The sequence below is a fragment of the Cupressus sempervirens genome, chromosome 9 (genome assembly GCF_028749045.1).
Source record: "Cupressus sempervirens isolate cs-2001-9-10 chromosome 9, ASM2874904v1, whole genome shotgun sequence".
Taxonomy (NCBI): Eukaryota; Viridiplantae; Streptophyta; class Pinopsida; order Cupressales; family Cupressaceae; genus Cupressus; species Cupressus sempervirens.
Genome location: NC_143126.1, coordinates 766,894,683 through 766,908,056, shown reverse-complemented (window position 1 = coordinate 766,908,056; position 13,374 = coordinate 766,894,683). Strand labels below are relative to the sequence as shown.

At 38.2% G+C, this 13,374-nt stretch overlaps 1 protein-coding gene across 2 annotated transcripts in view; it reads left to right on the top strand.

The window, feature by feature from the left end:
• The window catches only part of LOC149540939 (aspartate carbamoyltransferase, chloroplastic-like), a 96,774-nt gene extending 86,795 nt beyond the window's left edge, over positions 1–9,979 (top strand). For both annotated transcript variants that reach the window (XM_089802008.1, XM_089802009.1), the window contains exons 5-6: positions 9,195–9,431; positions 9,595–9,979. In XM_089802008.1, coding sequence (XP_089658134.1) covers positions 9,195–9,431; positions 9,595–9,702 — 345 coding nt within the window. In that variant the 3' untranslated portion in view covers positions 9,703–9,979. The remainder of the gene's footprint in view (positions 1–9,194; positions 9,432–9,594) is intronic.
• Positions 9,980–13,374: the final 3,395 nt, after the last annotated feature.

Here is a 13,374-nt window from a genome sequence, read left to right as displayed (position 1 = left end):
ATCATGTACAATAGGGCCTGATGATCCACATAAAAGACGAACGGTGTGGCTAGCAAGTAATGACGGAATTTTTGCACGGCGTAGACCATTCTCAATGCTTCTCGTTCAGTCGTACTGTAGTTCTGCTCCACTTTTGATAACAAACGGTTGGCAAAGTATATTGGGTGATCCAACCCGTGGCTACCTGTTTGCACCAGGGTTGCTCCGATCGCATAGTTGGAGGCATCGACATGAACATGAAACTCCTTATTCCAATTTGGATACTCCAAGATGGGTGTCGTAGCCAGTCGTACTTCAGCCCTTCAACGCCTCATCCTGCTCTTTGTCCCATTTTAATGATTCTCCTTTGCAGGTTAACCTGTCTAGCGAGTATGACACCTTGGCAAAATTTTTGATAAATCTTCTGTAATAGCCTATATGTCCGAGGAAAGACTTTACCTCCGTCACATTAGTGGATGGCTGCATTTTCAGGATGACTCTCACTTTGTCCGGGTCAGTCTTCAATCCTTACAGAAAATGTGTCCGAGCTGTCTTCCCTGCGGAACCATGAATTTGCACTTCTTGGGGTTCAATGCTAGCCGCGCCCTGCGACATCTCTCCATACATTCACCAAGTGCTGCGAGGTGTTTGTCCTCTACGCTGAATACAGACCAATCGTCGAGGAATGCTTTGAAGTTTCCCATGGACATCTTGTCAAAGATGTGCAGTATAATCCGCTGGAAGGTTGTTGGCGCGTTGCACAAATCGAATGGCATTCGATTGTATGCATAGACCCCATCTTCGATGACAAACGTGGTCTTCAATTTGTCCTCCTCCGCTATAGAGATCTGGTTGTATCTAGAGAACCTGTCCATAAAAGAGTAAATTTCATGTCCGACGACCTCTAGGATGCTGTTTGTGAATGGAATTGGGAAGGGATCCTTGATCGTGATTGCATTAAGGCATCGAAAATCCACGCATATCCGGATTTGGGTGGTGTCTTTCTTCAGTGAGATAACTATAGGCGACACCCATTCACTTGTCTGCACCTTGAAAATAATTTTGGCCTCGAGCATCCTGTTGATTTCCTCCGTAACCCGTGCCGTGTAGTTGTTCATCCTATAGGGTCACTTCCGTACAGGTAGTGCTCCTTCGATCAATGGGATGCGATGCACACACAACTTTGGCGATACGCTCTTCAGGTCCTTGTATGTCCATTTGAATACATATTTGTATTCCAAAAATATCTTGAATGTTGCCGCTTTGAGTATCGGATCCCAATTATCTCCTACCAGAATGGTCTTCGGTTTTGCTTCATCGCCCAAATTCATTGTTTGCAGTGTGGCTTCATTATACTTGATTGTCTCCCCTTTACTGAATGTATGAGTAGTTGTAACATCCAACAGTGCATCCCCTTCCTTCATCTTGGTGAATGCCTTTGGGAATGCATCTCCCCTCGGACCTTCCTCAATTGACAGTACATTGCAGGTGTGAAACAGTTCGTAGTCCTTCATCTGCCAGTGGAAGAGGCCATTCACTGAGTCTAGATCGTCATTTGTTGAGCCTCTGTCCAACCATAGGACTCCTTCCTGATCTGGTTCCATGCGTTGTCTGCCTTCATCCTCCTCTTCTTCGAAATCTGATGACAGGGCCTCTTCCCCAACCATTTGGGTGTGCAGATCAATGACAAATCGTCGGCCTTTGCTTTCCAGTGATAAGGTGTTCTTCCAGTCGTGTTTGACTCTGGCTTGAATAAGCCATCCGCGGCCAAGGATGGTGTCGTATCCTTTTCTCTTCAATGGGATCACGACAAAGTCCAGTAGGAACGGTTGTGTGCCAATCGTTACCGGCTCTGCCATCAGAACGCCTAGAGGTTTAATGCCGTGCTGGTCCGCTGTGAGCAACTAAAATGTAGGGTGCCACAATGTCGGCTGCCCCAACTTCTTCCAAGTCTCCTTGGGTAAGACATTTACGCTGGACCCTCCGTCGACTATTGTGTCTGTGAGAACATGTCCGAGGATCCCCATCTCGACAACCGCCCGATGTCGGTCAAATGTGAGGGCTTGCAACATTTGGTCTTCTCCGCCTGCAACACTTTCCTTCCCTCTACCTTGTTCTCCTGGTATCCTCGGAGTTGGTGCAATATTTGTGAGAGCAGATCAGAGCTGGGGTATCATAAGAAACAAATCATTTATCTTGACAGGTATCTCCATTTGCAAAATTTGCCGTACAATGTTTTGTTCTGCGAAGTTTCTTGCAGAAGTGTCAGTGGTGTCCTTCAACTGAGATGTTTCCACCTGTGATGCCTTTTCAATCTTCGCCCGCACTTCTCCAAATTTCCTCTTTTCCTCCGTTGGGTCCGAGTACTCTTTTGCTTGCCTCCGCGTAATCGCCAAAACCTCTTCATCCGTCCCGTTAGTGATAGAGTTTACTCCAGATTTTGAACATTTGGCATCGTCATGGTCACCAGGTCTGCACCATCTGCATAATAGTTTGGGTGTATTTGCAGTTGGACATTCTCAGGCAAAGTGCCCCCACAAGTTACATGCACGACATTGTACGATCGGCCATCTGTTCGCATCATATTGGATTCAGCTTTTGCTGGTATTGTTATTGTTATTGTTATTCTGCCCACGTCTATTATTCCTGTGTCCTCCCGACGTAGCACCAACATTATTGGTATTTCCGCTACTCCCTGACGGTGAAGCCTCTTGTGTAAGAAGTACTTGCAGAGATCCTTTGGTCTTCATGTTAAAGGGACATTCCTTTGTCGAATGGCCCATGATTTGACAAATGTCGCAAAATTGGTTCTTTGGATAGGATCCTTTAGTATGACCGTCAGTCTTACACTCCGTGCACCACAGCTCATTGCCCTTTGTCTCCTTCTGCATATTTTTAAACTCCTTCATCATGCGGATCATGTCCTTTTGTAGGGCGCGAACCTTCCTGCTACTATTTTCATCATCACTAGTATCCTCTCCCAAGGACTTGTCGTCATCGGAGTCAGAGGACCTATTCTTCTTCTTCTTTTTCATCTTCTGCTTGCTTTCCAAGTTCAGTGCTCTATTGTATGCTTTTGTGTATGACGACGGCGACACAATTTTCATTTTCTTCCGCAACTTCGGGGGTAAGCCTTCCACGAACCATCTTTTCTGAAGTCCGTCTGCTGGCTTATTTTCTATTTTATTTATCAAATCTTTTAATTTCCTGGCGTAGACACGAACAGTTTCATTCTTCCCCTGCTTGGTATTGAAGATCTCACCAACAATTTCATTATCATTGTGCAACAGTTGAAATTCTGCGAGAAACTCCTTTTTAATGTTATTCCAACTGTTTAGCTTTTGCGGATCTATACAAGTAAACCAGTCAATTGCCACACCTTGTAGGGTTGCCAGAAATTGCCTCATCCAGTTGTCTTCATCAGTTATGCCATTTGCCCTCTAGATCATTTCACATGTTTTACAGTGTTGAATGGGATCGGCCGTACCATCGCCATCGAACTTTGGCAGCTTTTCTTTTGGTCCTGCCATCACAACTGGATTATGAAAACAGGCGTTGTTCGGACCTGTAACATCGGAGCTGTTCACTCCCACACTGTGGCTTTGCACTCCCACACCGGCGGTCTGCACTTCTGCATCGACGATCTGCACTCCCACATCGGTAGTCTGCTCTCCCACACCGGCGCCTTCTCTCCCACACTGGCGGTCTTAACAGCTGCGAACCTTGGTGAAGAAGGATCTTCGGAAGTTGTCCCCGGCAGAAGTGTATCCTAGATGAAGAGTTCACTCCATGCTCTTGCTCCCTCGACACTCTGAGCTATGCGAGTCGCTTCTCTTTCGTCTGGATTCTCTTCCCTTGGCGAACACAAATTCAAAAACTCCTCCTGTGCTTCTTCCACCAACTCCACTTGCTGTTGAGTCTCCTCTAACAATTCCTCCGCGCTCCTGTTTCCGTCGGCAATCTTCTGGAATCTCCTTCGTTGCTTTGTCTGCTATGCCAGAATTAAATTACCTTGAGCTGTACAAATTTCATCTTTGTCCTTCACCTTGTTCTTATTTTTATTCAGTTGATTCGGCATTAGTCTTCATTCCAGCCTTTGTTCTAGGTCCATCGGGCAACGGTGCCTAATGTTTATTGTACGGGTAAATTAAAGTAATGCATACAGACAATAGAAACATGGACAACAAACTTCGTAGATTATTACTTGCATATGCTAGAATATTACATATAGAGCATAAGATATGATAGGATAAGATGATTTACAATGATCCCAGACAGGGTATAAATACTTTCCGCCGAACCTTTCCGAAGGAGTTTGTTAGCCACATAACAATACCAATCTACCTGTTGGCTACAAAATCTTTATCGATGACGTTGGCTACAAAGTACAAAATCACCGACAACAATCAAGCCAGCTGACACAACCGTCATGCGCCCGTTCGAATACGACTCTACCCGTTGGCTACAATATAGAATTTATCGACAACAACTAACAATTCTAACTTGGATATCGTCGAGCAGAGAATGAGCATATTGTCCTCTAGGTTTCTCTTGAAATTTCAAAGCAAACTTGATGTGATTCAACCAAACTAACCGGACCAGATCTCATGCTTCCAGGAAGAGATGCCGCTACAGGAGGCAGTTTCCAGCCATAGTCTTGAATTATGACTAAAACAATCTGGAAAAAATTGGTTGAACCCCTATGCTTAGCAATATTTTGGAGATCAGCAAGAAAATACATGGTAACTTCAAGAGTTCACAAATTATTGTGGCTAGTATGGCAAGTCTTACGCCAAACTTCCTAAGTCCAAACCCAATGCAAGCATCTCTCGCTAAGTCCAAATCCAATGCAAGTATTTCACGGTGAAGTAACAGCTAGAGACGACATAAGAAGCTCCATGCTAACATGAATATTCAATGCTAAGCTACCATATTCGTCCCTGCAACCCCAAATTTGGGAGTCGATTCGCACCAAATTTGAATTCGGCTCGAATTCGTTGCAAATTCACCTATACTCTGCTAAATTCGATTGTTATATGTTGGAAAGGACCATGGGTGACTTTATGGCAATTCTTCAGTGAAGAAGGACAAAAAACATCGAGCCCAAACGGAATTCGTGTGAATGACCAGCAAGTTTGGTTGCTGTTGACTTTTCAAAATAATTTATCTTATCCCTGCTGTATTTCTTTTCTGATTCTTTATTATCCCCGCTACGTTTCTTTTCTAATTTTGTCTTATAACCTGCAGAATGATCCTTGTCAATTGTAGAAGTAGCATAGAATGATATGGAAATTAGACTGGTGATGGTTGAGGGCCTCAGTTTTAAGAGAGAGAGACCCAATCTATTCAATAGATATAAAGCCAAAAAGGGATAAAACCATGGCATTGCAAGTTATATGCGGCTTTGATATCGTTTATCCCTGCTGTATTTCTTTGTTTGACGTGATTCCCTCCTGTTCAACCCCTATTTGGTACACCTAGATGCACCCAATGCCATATTTTATTGATATGGATGAATATATATAACTTAATCTTCAAACTGGATGCATTACACCCGAACAGTCATAGTCTTTGCTTGACTAGTTTAGTTGGCGATATGTGACAGTTAATATTATATACAGGATATATAATATATATAAGTATTGTATTGTAGTTATATTTATCTTAATAAATAGCATGGTATATTATGAGTATTTCCATATGTATGATTTGAAATAAAGTAGGGGTGAAAATTTATTCAAGCTGAAAGAGAAACAAGTACAAACAGAGAAAGGGCATCAGACAGCCCTGTCAAGATCAACCAAGTGATCAAGTTGATGGGACAAGCCCATCGGAAGTTGAGTCTTATCAACAATGTTCCAATTACACATATGGTTAGAAGCCCACTTTGCCAAACAATCAGCAATACTATTCCATTCCCTGGGAATGAGTGAAAGTAACAAAGTCCAAAGAAGTACACAAATTATGAATCTGGTTTTATTATAATGTTATATTAATTTTATTAATATTTACGAATGTATAATTAAAATATTATATTATATATATATGTATTTTTAATGATTATTAATCCTATTTTAGAAAGTGGATATTATGTAATATAATATTATACGATAGTTCATAATTGCAACTCATAGTATCATAAATGGATTTGTGTTATGACACTTGTTTGGTGTTTGTAATTTGCATTCTATGGATTACTAGAGCAGAGAGAAATAAATAGAATATGTGAATTATGCTCAAAATGCAGTTAGCCTACATAATTTTTTTTTTTTATAAAAAAAAATTCTTGTACAGACGAACCCAAAACAAACTGGAACCCAGCCCAATTTTTTTTTTTGAGTGAATTTCGAACCCGAATGTCAAACCTGCATATGAACCGGAACCCAGCCCAATTTTTTTTTGAGTGAATGTCGAACCTGAATCTTGAACCTGCATATGAACTGGAATCCGAACCAGTAACTTAGGTGCAAGTAAGAGTCCTGATATATGTCTCAAATCAAACCCAGAGCAAGATTTATTAATCACTTCCTTGAGCAAACAAAGTCTGTGTCGTCTATGCTTTGCTGCCAGAACTATCACCCACGCCTTGGCTAAGGTTAGAACCCAAATAAGCAGAGAGTTCATGTCTCGACATGCTTTGCATTAAATACAAGAGATGGAAATAAAATAATATTGTCTTTATTCCAAAGAAGTTTAAATCAATATCTAGCGCTAAACATTAATCATCAAATATTATTCTTGGCAACTATTCATGGCAATAAATAATTGCCTGATTTTGTGTGGACCCTTTCTGTTTAAGTATATGAATTTTTTCAGTCCCGGATGCCTTTGGAAGATAACAAATACTCTCTATATACCTTGCCTTGAGATGTGGGGTTGCGTTTGTAACATTTCGTGTCTCTTCGAATTCATCATCCCTAACAAATCCTCAAATTTATTTTAATAATATCTTCTTTATTAATTTAAATCTCCAGTTTTGTTCTATTTGCATCTATTATAATCTTGATTATAATATTATTCATAGTTATATTATTTATTTAATATTATTGTTCATAATAATATCATATATAATATTTTCAATAATATATTCTTCTTTTATATAATTATAATTTAAATAGATATTATATTAAATGATTGTTTATTTAATCAATATTGTTTAATTGTATATATAATTTTATTATTTAATTCTTATTATCATTGATATCTTGCTCTAGAAAGGGGACATCACAAATTCAACGCCTAAGGTTTATTCACAAGATTAATCAGAGCCACTTCAGAAAAACGGTGAATAGAAACAACTGAATCATGACAACACCACTCTAACGTGAACAAGAACCTTGACAAAACTACTTGAACTCAATACATGCATTGCGAGAAAATAATACAACACAAACACAACTTGAGTCTAGCATAATCTCAGATGGAGCCAATAACAAAAGATTAAATCTAATGCAGAATAAGCAACATATGATCTCAGTAGAGAACAAGGAGCACAAGAGAACAAAAGAGGTATAGAAGATCTCAATTGCAGCTACTTATTTCAACAAAATTTATTAGACAACAATCTAGCGACTGTTAGCAATTTATAGGAAAGTGGAATATATTAGAAGTGGAAACCATTTTGAAGTTATCCAGGACTTCATTGTGATTGAGCTAAGGCGTTTTGTAGGGTTAGTTCAATATTTAAGAAAGCTTATCAAATCATATTCTGCAGTTGCAATGCTTTATATTCCATAATGACAATTGGCAAGTCCTTAATATGGGGTATAATTCAATCAAATACATTTGTTTGGTTGAAGTAAAAGATCAACAAGACATTGATTTTGGCAACTAGTATTGTAGGTGGAGACCAATATAAGTGATAAAATTAAATAAATTAATTATAATTTAAAAGTCACACACACACACACACATATTAAAAATTGGATATATTATATATTATGATTTCTGGCCTGTTTCCCCCGGCCCCTTTTTTTTGTGAAAATGTAACTTTATTGTATTTTTTTAAATATAAAGAAGGGACTATTCATCAAAAAATTAAAAAAAAACATATACATTATAAATTTGCAGTGTTCCCTGGGGATGCGTCCCTCCCAAAAAAGCCAGTGTTTTGAGGACAGGGAAGTCCCCGTCCCGGGACTTCACTGGGGACTTGCAGCCGTCCCCAATTTTAAACACAAAAAAAAAAAAAAAAAAACAAAAATGTCACTTTTGCTGTCCCTGTTTGCCGTTCCTCGTCCCCAAAGTCAGCAAATTTTTTGCTGTCCTAGAAACCCATCCTGCTGTCCCCTGGCATCCCCATCCCGAAAACTCAGGGGAGCATTTGACATTATTTTTATTTTATAATTTATTCCATAACTATTTGTAGATAAGTAGTTAATAATTTAAATTTTGAAACTACTTTATAATATTAATTATAAACTTTAGGGGTTCGCTGCTTCCCCTTTCCAGGACCACTTATATAGTGCATAATAATATTAATTATATATTAAACCGCATGGAAAGAGTACAGGTCATTTTGAAATCGCAATTTAGAATGAATTCATTAGCTGTTTTGACATTATCTGGAATACCCCTTGCAATTTGGAAGGATTGAGACCCTCTCAAATTTCGTTGATGACTGCCATTGGTCCTCTCGCTCCTTTGTTTAGGGTTTTCTGAAGGTTGGAGAGAAAATTGAAGAGACAAACTTACATATTATTTCTATGCTGTTTCCGCATTGACATTGCTTCTGTTCTGGAATCAACCATATTTCTGAGTTTTTTGTCAATTTCGTGAGTTTTCTGTAAGATTTTGTAGGCTTTTGCAGGGATGTTTTACGTTTCTTTGCCATTTTTTAGGGGCTTTAATTTGATTTTAATGTGATTTAAATGCAAAAATGTCATTGGAAATAATGTGAAAGATTAGTCAACAATTTTTTTATGAATTTGGATTGTTCGGGGGGAAATTTGGCTGGCTCTAGGTTCAGGATTAATTGGGTTTTATTTTTCAGATATCTGTTTCTATGAATTTTAAACTACTCTGGAAGTCTTGTATGTCATTAGTTTCATTGTTAAGTGATTCAAGTAGAATGATAAAAAAATTAAAGGAGATTATTACTATGATCTTTTAAAGGTATGGAAAAACCGTCTTTTTTGTATTCCAGTTGCATTTTATTTACATTCTTTCTTCTTTGTTGTTGCTGCTTACATTTTCACATGTTCCAATATTTCCAGGATGATATAAAGGACTATCTCACTTCAAAGGGAATTGACTGGGAAGAATCTAGAGATCTGATGGAGGTGGCTTCCAAGTGCGATGTTGTCTATCAGACTAGGATTCAGCGTGAACGTTTTGGTGAGAGAACAGATTTGTATAATGAGGCTCGTGGGAAGTATATCATTGATAAGAATGTAATGAATGCATTACAGAAGCATGCTGTCATCATGCATCCTCTTCCAAGGCTTGATGAGGTGACTGATTTTAGCACTTTATCTTCAAAAGCATTGATTATGTCACAAAGATGGCCAGGATGTCTTGTAAATGTGACCTCTCTAGTTGATGATTCATGGTAGATGTTGTACATATTATCTTTTTTAGTTTTTTTGTATTATACTAACACTATTTTGTCTGCAGATAACTGTTGATGTGGATTCTGATCCAAGAGCAGCATATTTTCGCCAAGCAAAGAATGGACTATATATTCGAATGGCTCTATTAAAGCTTTTGCTACTTGGCTGGTGATATAGTTTAATTGTTTTGTTCTAACATTATTAATGTCACAAACTATAGCTTGTTATCCACTGGGTGGCTTCGGATCGAAGGAGTTAATTACTGGTTTGGTGTTGTTCAGCATTTGTAGTCAACATTCCAGTCTTTATCTGTTTATTACAATCTCTGCTACATCTTAAGTATGGGGTAATGAGGTGTAAAATTTTGTAATGTTATTTTTTAAAGGAGCACGGAATTGGCATGCAAAATAAAGCTGTCAGTAATGAGAGACGGTCATTTGGTTGTTCTAGTTGCATATTTTAACTGATTCTTTTCCCTTTTCAACAAGTTCTGTCAAAAGCTGTACTGCAGCCTACTCAAATGCTCAGCTATTTTTAGGATAGGATGGAGATGTGTTTCATTCATTTATTGTTGTAAATTATTGCAGGGTTCCTCCTTTTCTTTAACACTGAGAGTGTCTGGCATCACTCCTACCTATGCTGAATTGTTGCTGAGAAGATTTGCTTTCACAAACAATTGTGAAATTTTAATTTTCACAGTTTACATGCTTTCAGGCTTACTTGAAATAGGTGAATGCTAAGATAAATGGGATTGTTCTGAACTCAGCATGATAAAGGCTTTTGTCCACCATACCAAATATTACATAAAAAAAATGGTCAAGTAAGCTTTTGCATTTCAAATCATGAGTGACCCTGGGTTGAGAAGAAATTTGGAACTGCATGCATATTGTGTGAAAATAATTATAAGTCATGTAAGGATAGATACATGTTTGCTTCATTCATAGAGCCCATTTAATGACCAAATGTTTTGAGTACTTCAGGGAGACCATGCCCATCTCTGTAAACTTTAGGGAGAGCATGCCCATGTCTTCACAGATTTTGGGAGAAGACTAGGAAAGGGATGTCATTCTAAACAGAGCGACACAGAAATTCAACCCTACTCATAATTTTGGTTCTCTATTTTGAAAACTCTTTGACTGCAGCAAAACCAAAAAATTCAGACACTATTTCCAAAAGGTCTTCCAAGAGAAGCTACAGACCACCATTGATTATGATCTAGGTCATCAACCAACAATATTTGCAGCTAGATCAATTGTGAATTCTGCATATGAATAGCCCCCATTCTATTTCAGTCTACTTAAATCTCTCAAGACTACTTTGTTTCCTTTCTGCGTAAATTATTTTATAGATCACAAGGTTGAAAATGATTGTGCATTCATCATAATATATGGAGCAAAATGATCCCTTCATGGACTCTCCAAAATTGTTCCCTTGGATGCTCATAGATATTGTTGTCATTTCAATCAGAGTGATACAGAAACTCAACTCCACTTGTCATTTTGGTTCTCTATTATGATAACACTTCGAGTGCAACAAAACCAAAAAATTCAGGCCCTATTTCCAAAAGATCTTCTAAAAGAATCTACAGGCCACCATTGATTATGATCTAGGCTCATTGACCAACAATATTTGCAGCTAGATCAATTGTGGAGTGTGCACATGAATAGCCACCATCCTTTTTCAGTCTACCTAAATATCCCAAGACTAATTTGTTTCCTTTCTGCATAAATTAATTTATAGATCACAACACGTATGAAATTGACTGTACATTCATCACAGTATGTGGAGCAAAATGACCCCAATATGATCTCCCCAAAATTGTTCCCTTAGATATTATTTTCTTTCTTTAACATCAAAGTTGACTTCTATAAATGAAGCCTATGATGGAGAAGTCAGGTTTGGTGAAATCCTAAGCACAAATGTGTGTGTTTTTTTAAAAGATATATTTTGCATATCTTCCACGTCTAAAAAAATCATACAGGAATAGTGATTCATCTATGAAGGAAGGTTGCCATAAGAAAAATAGTTGATACCAACATTGTTTCCCAACTGCAGAATATTGAAGTCTACATAAGTGATCTTAAAACATGTCTAATGTAAGAATAGTGCCTGCAACTAAAGGAATATTTATTGGCTCACAACCACATTAAATCTACTTAAAACAACCTTAATATATGCACTTGGTGTCAACAAAGCTTTTTGTTTCATCTATGATTTCCATTGCAAGTATGCACGGTTGCTCCCAAATGCTTCATTTGTAAAGCATTTGAAAGTTAAGCTTTAAGCTTCCTAACCACTCCTTTTTTCTTAGAGAAAAATAACATATCATCCACTTTGAGGTAGAGATTAGTATCTAATTATCAATAAATCTAACAAATAAACTTGATTATCTTCCTTACTTCTAATGAAGACCGATTTTACCACAAATGAATAAAACTTTTTCTAGCACATATAGGCTGATTGTTTCAAACCACAGAAAGCCTTTCTAACTTGCATACTAGATGATCCTTTCCTTTTACTTCAAATCCCTTTGATTAGTGGATAAATATTTCCCTATAGTGATAATCATGTAAGAATGTAGTTGACATTCATTTACTTCACCTCAAAATCATGCACTACACCAATGAATAGGAGAAATCTAATTGAAGACAACTTAGCAATAGGCGAGATGTTAAGGTTTTCTCCTGGTAGTGGATCTAGAGTTCTTGAGGGTGGTTTGCCTTCAACTAGGGTTTTGCCTCATGTTGGGGTGCCTTTGTTTGCTAGGGTTCTATCTTCTAATAGGGCTTTGCTTCCTAATGGGTTTTGACTTCTTCCGCTTTTAGGGCTTCACTTGGATCTGAATTGGATTATGGATTTGGTCTTGTTGTGGGTGGTCTGCTAGTGCTGCTCTATCTACTGGGTTTTCCCTATTTGTTGGTGTTGACTCTAGATGTCTTCCTAGTGGTTCGTCGTTTACTAGGGTGTTACTGCTTGTTGGGTCTTGTCATTTGTTGGGGTCTCTCTCGTTGTGGGGGTTGTTTTGATTTGTACTCCTATTGCCCTTAAGATTTCCTTTGAGGCTGAGAAGGAGGTTATAAACAACACTTCTGCTTTTGTTTCTCATGTTATTTGTAGATTTAGAGGTTTGCGGCCAAGTCTTCCTCAGTTGCACGAATGTATTTCCCAAAATTGGGAATCAATCTTTTTACATATGATTCACATCTTCCCAATGATGAAAGGCTACTTCATTGCAAAATTTGAGGTTGTGGAAGATAGAACTAAGATATTGCGAGATCACTTCTGTAGTTGGGATGATAAACACATGTTGTGATTAAACCTTGTCATCTTGATTTCAATCCTTCGCCAGAACTATTAAGATTGCTATATGGGCAAGGCTTCCCAACCTTTCCCTTCATCTATGGGTGGATTCAGTCCTAAGCAAGTTGATGAGGCTCTTGTGGACTTTCTAATGATCGATGATGAATCTTTCGATATTAAGCACTCTATTTTTGCTCGCATTTTGGTTGATTTGGATGTTTCTAAAGGCCTCCTTGCTGACATAAGAATGGATTCTTCTTTGGGGTCTTGGATTCAATCACTTGACTATAAGGGCATCCTTTTCAGATGTTGTAGATGTTTTAAGATAGCAAGATGGAAAACAAGAAGAAATATATTTCTTGATGGAAAGGTGTCTCTTATGAGCATTACACATTTGGAAGAAATCCTTTTCTCAGGTGTTTGCCCAGAGTGTGCCATGTGCTCATGCTATTGATTATGGTGTTGCATTGGTGGTTGGCAACTCTCATGACACTTATATTGTTACTGCTTAGAGTTTTCTATGCATTGCTGTTAACGACTGCCC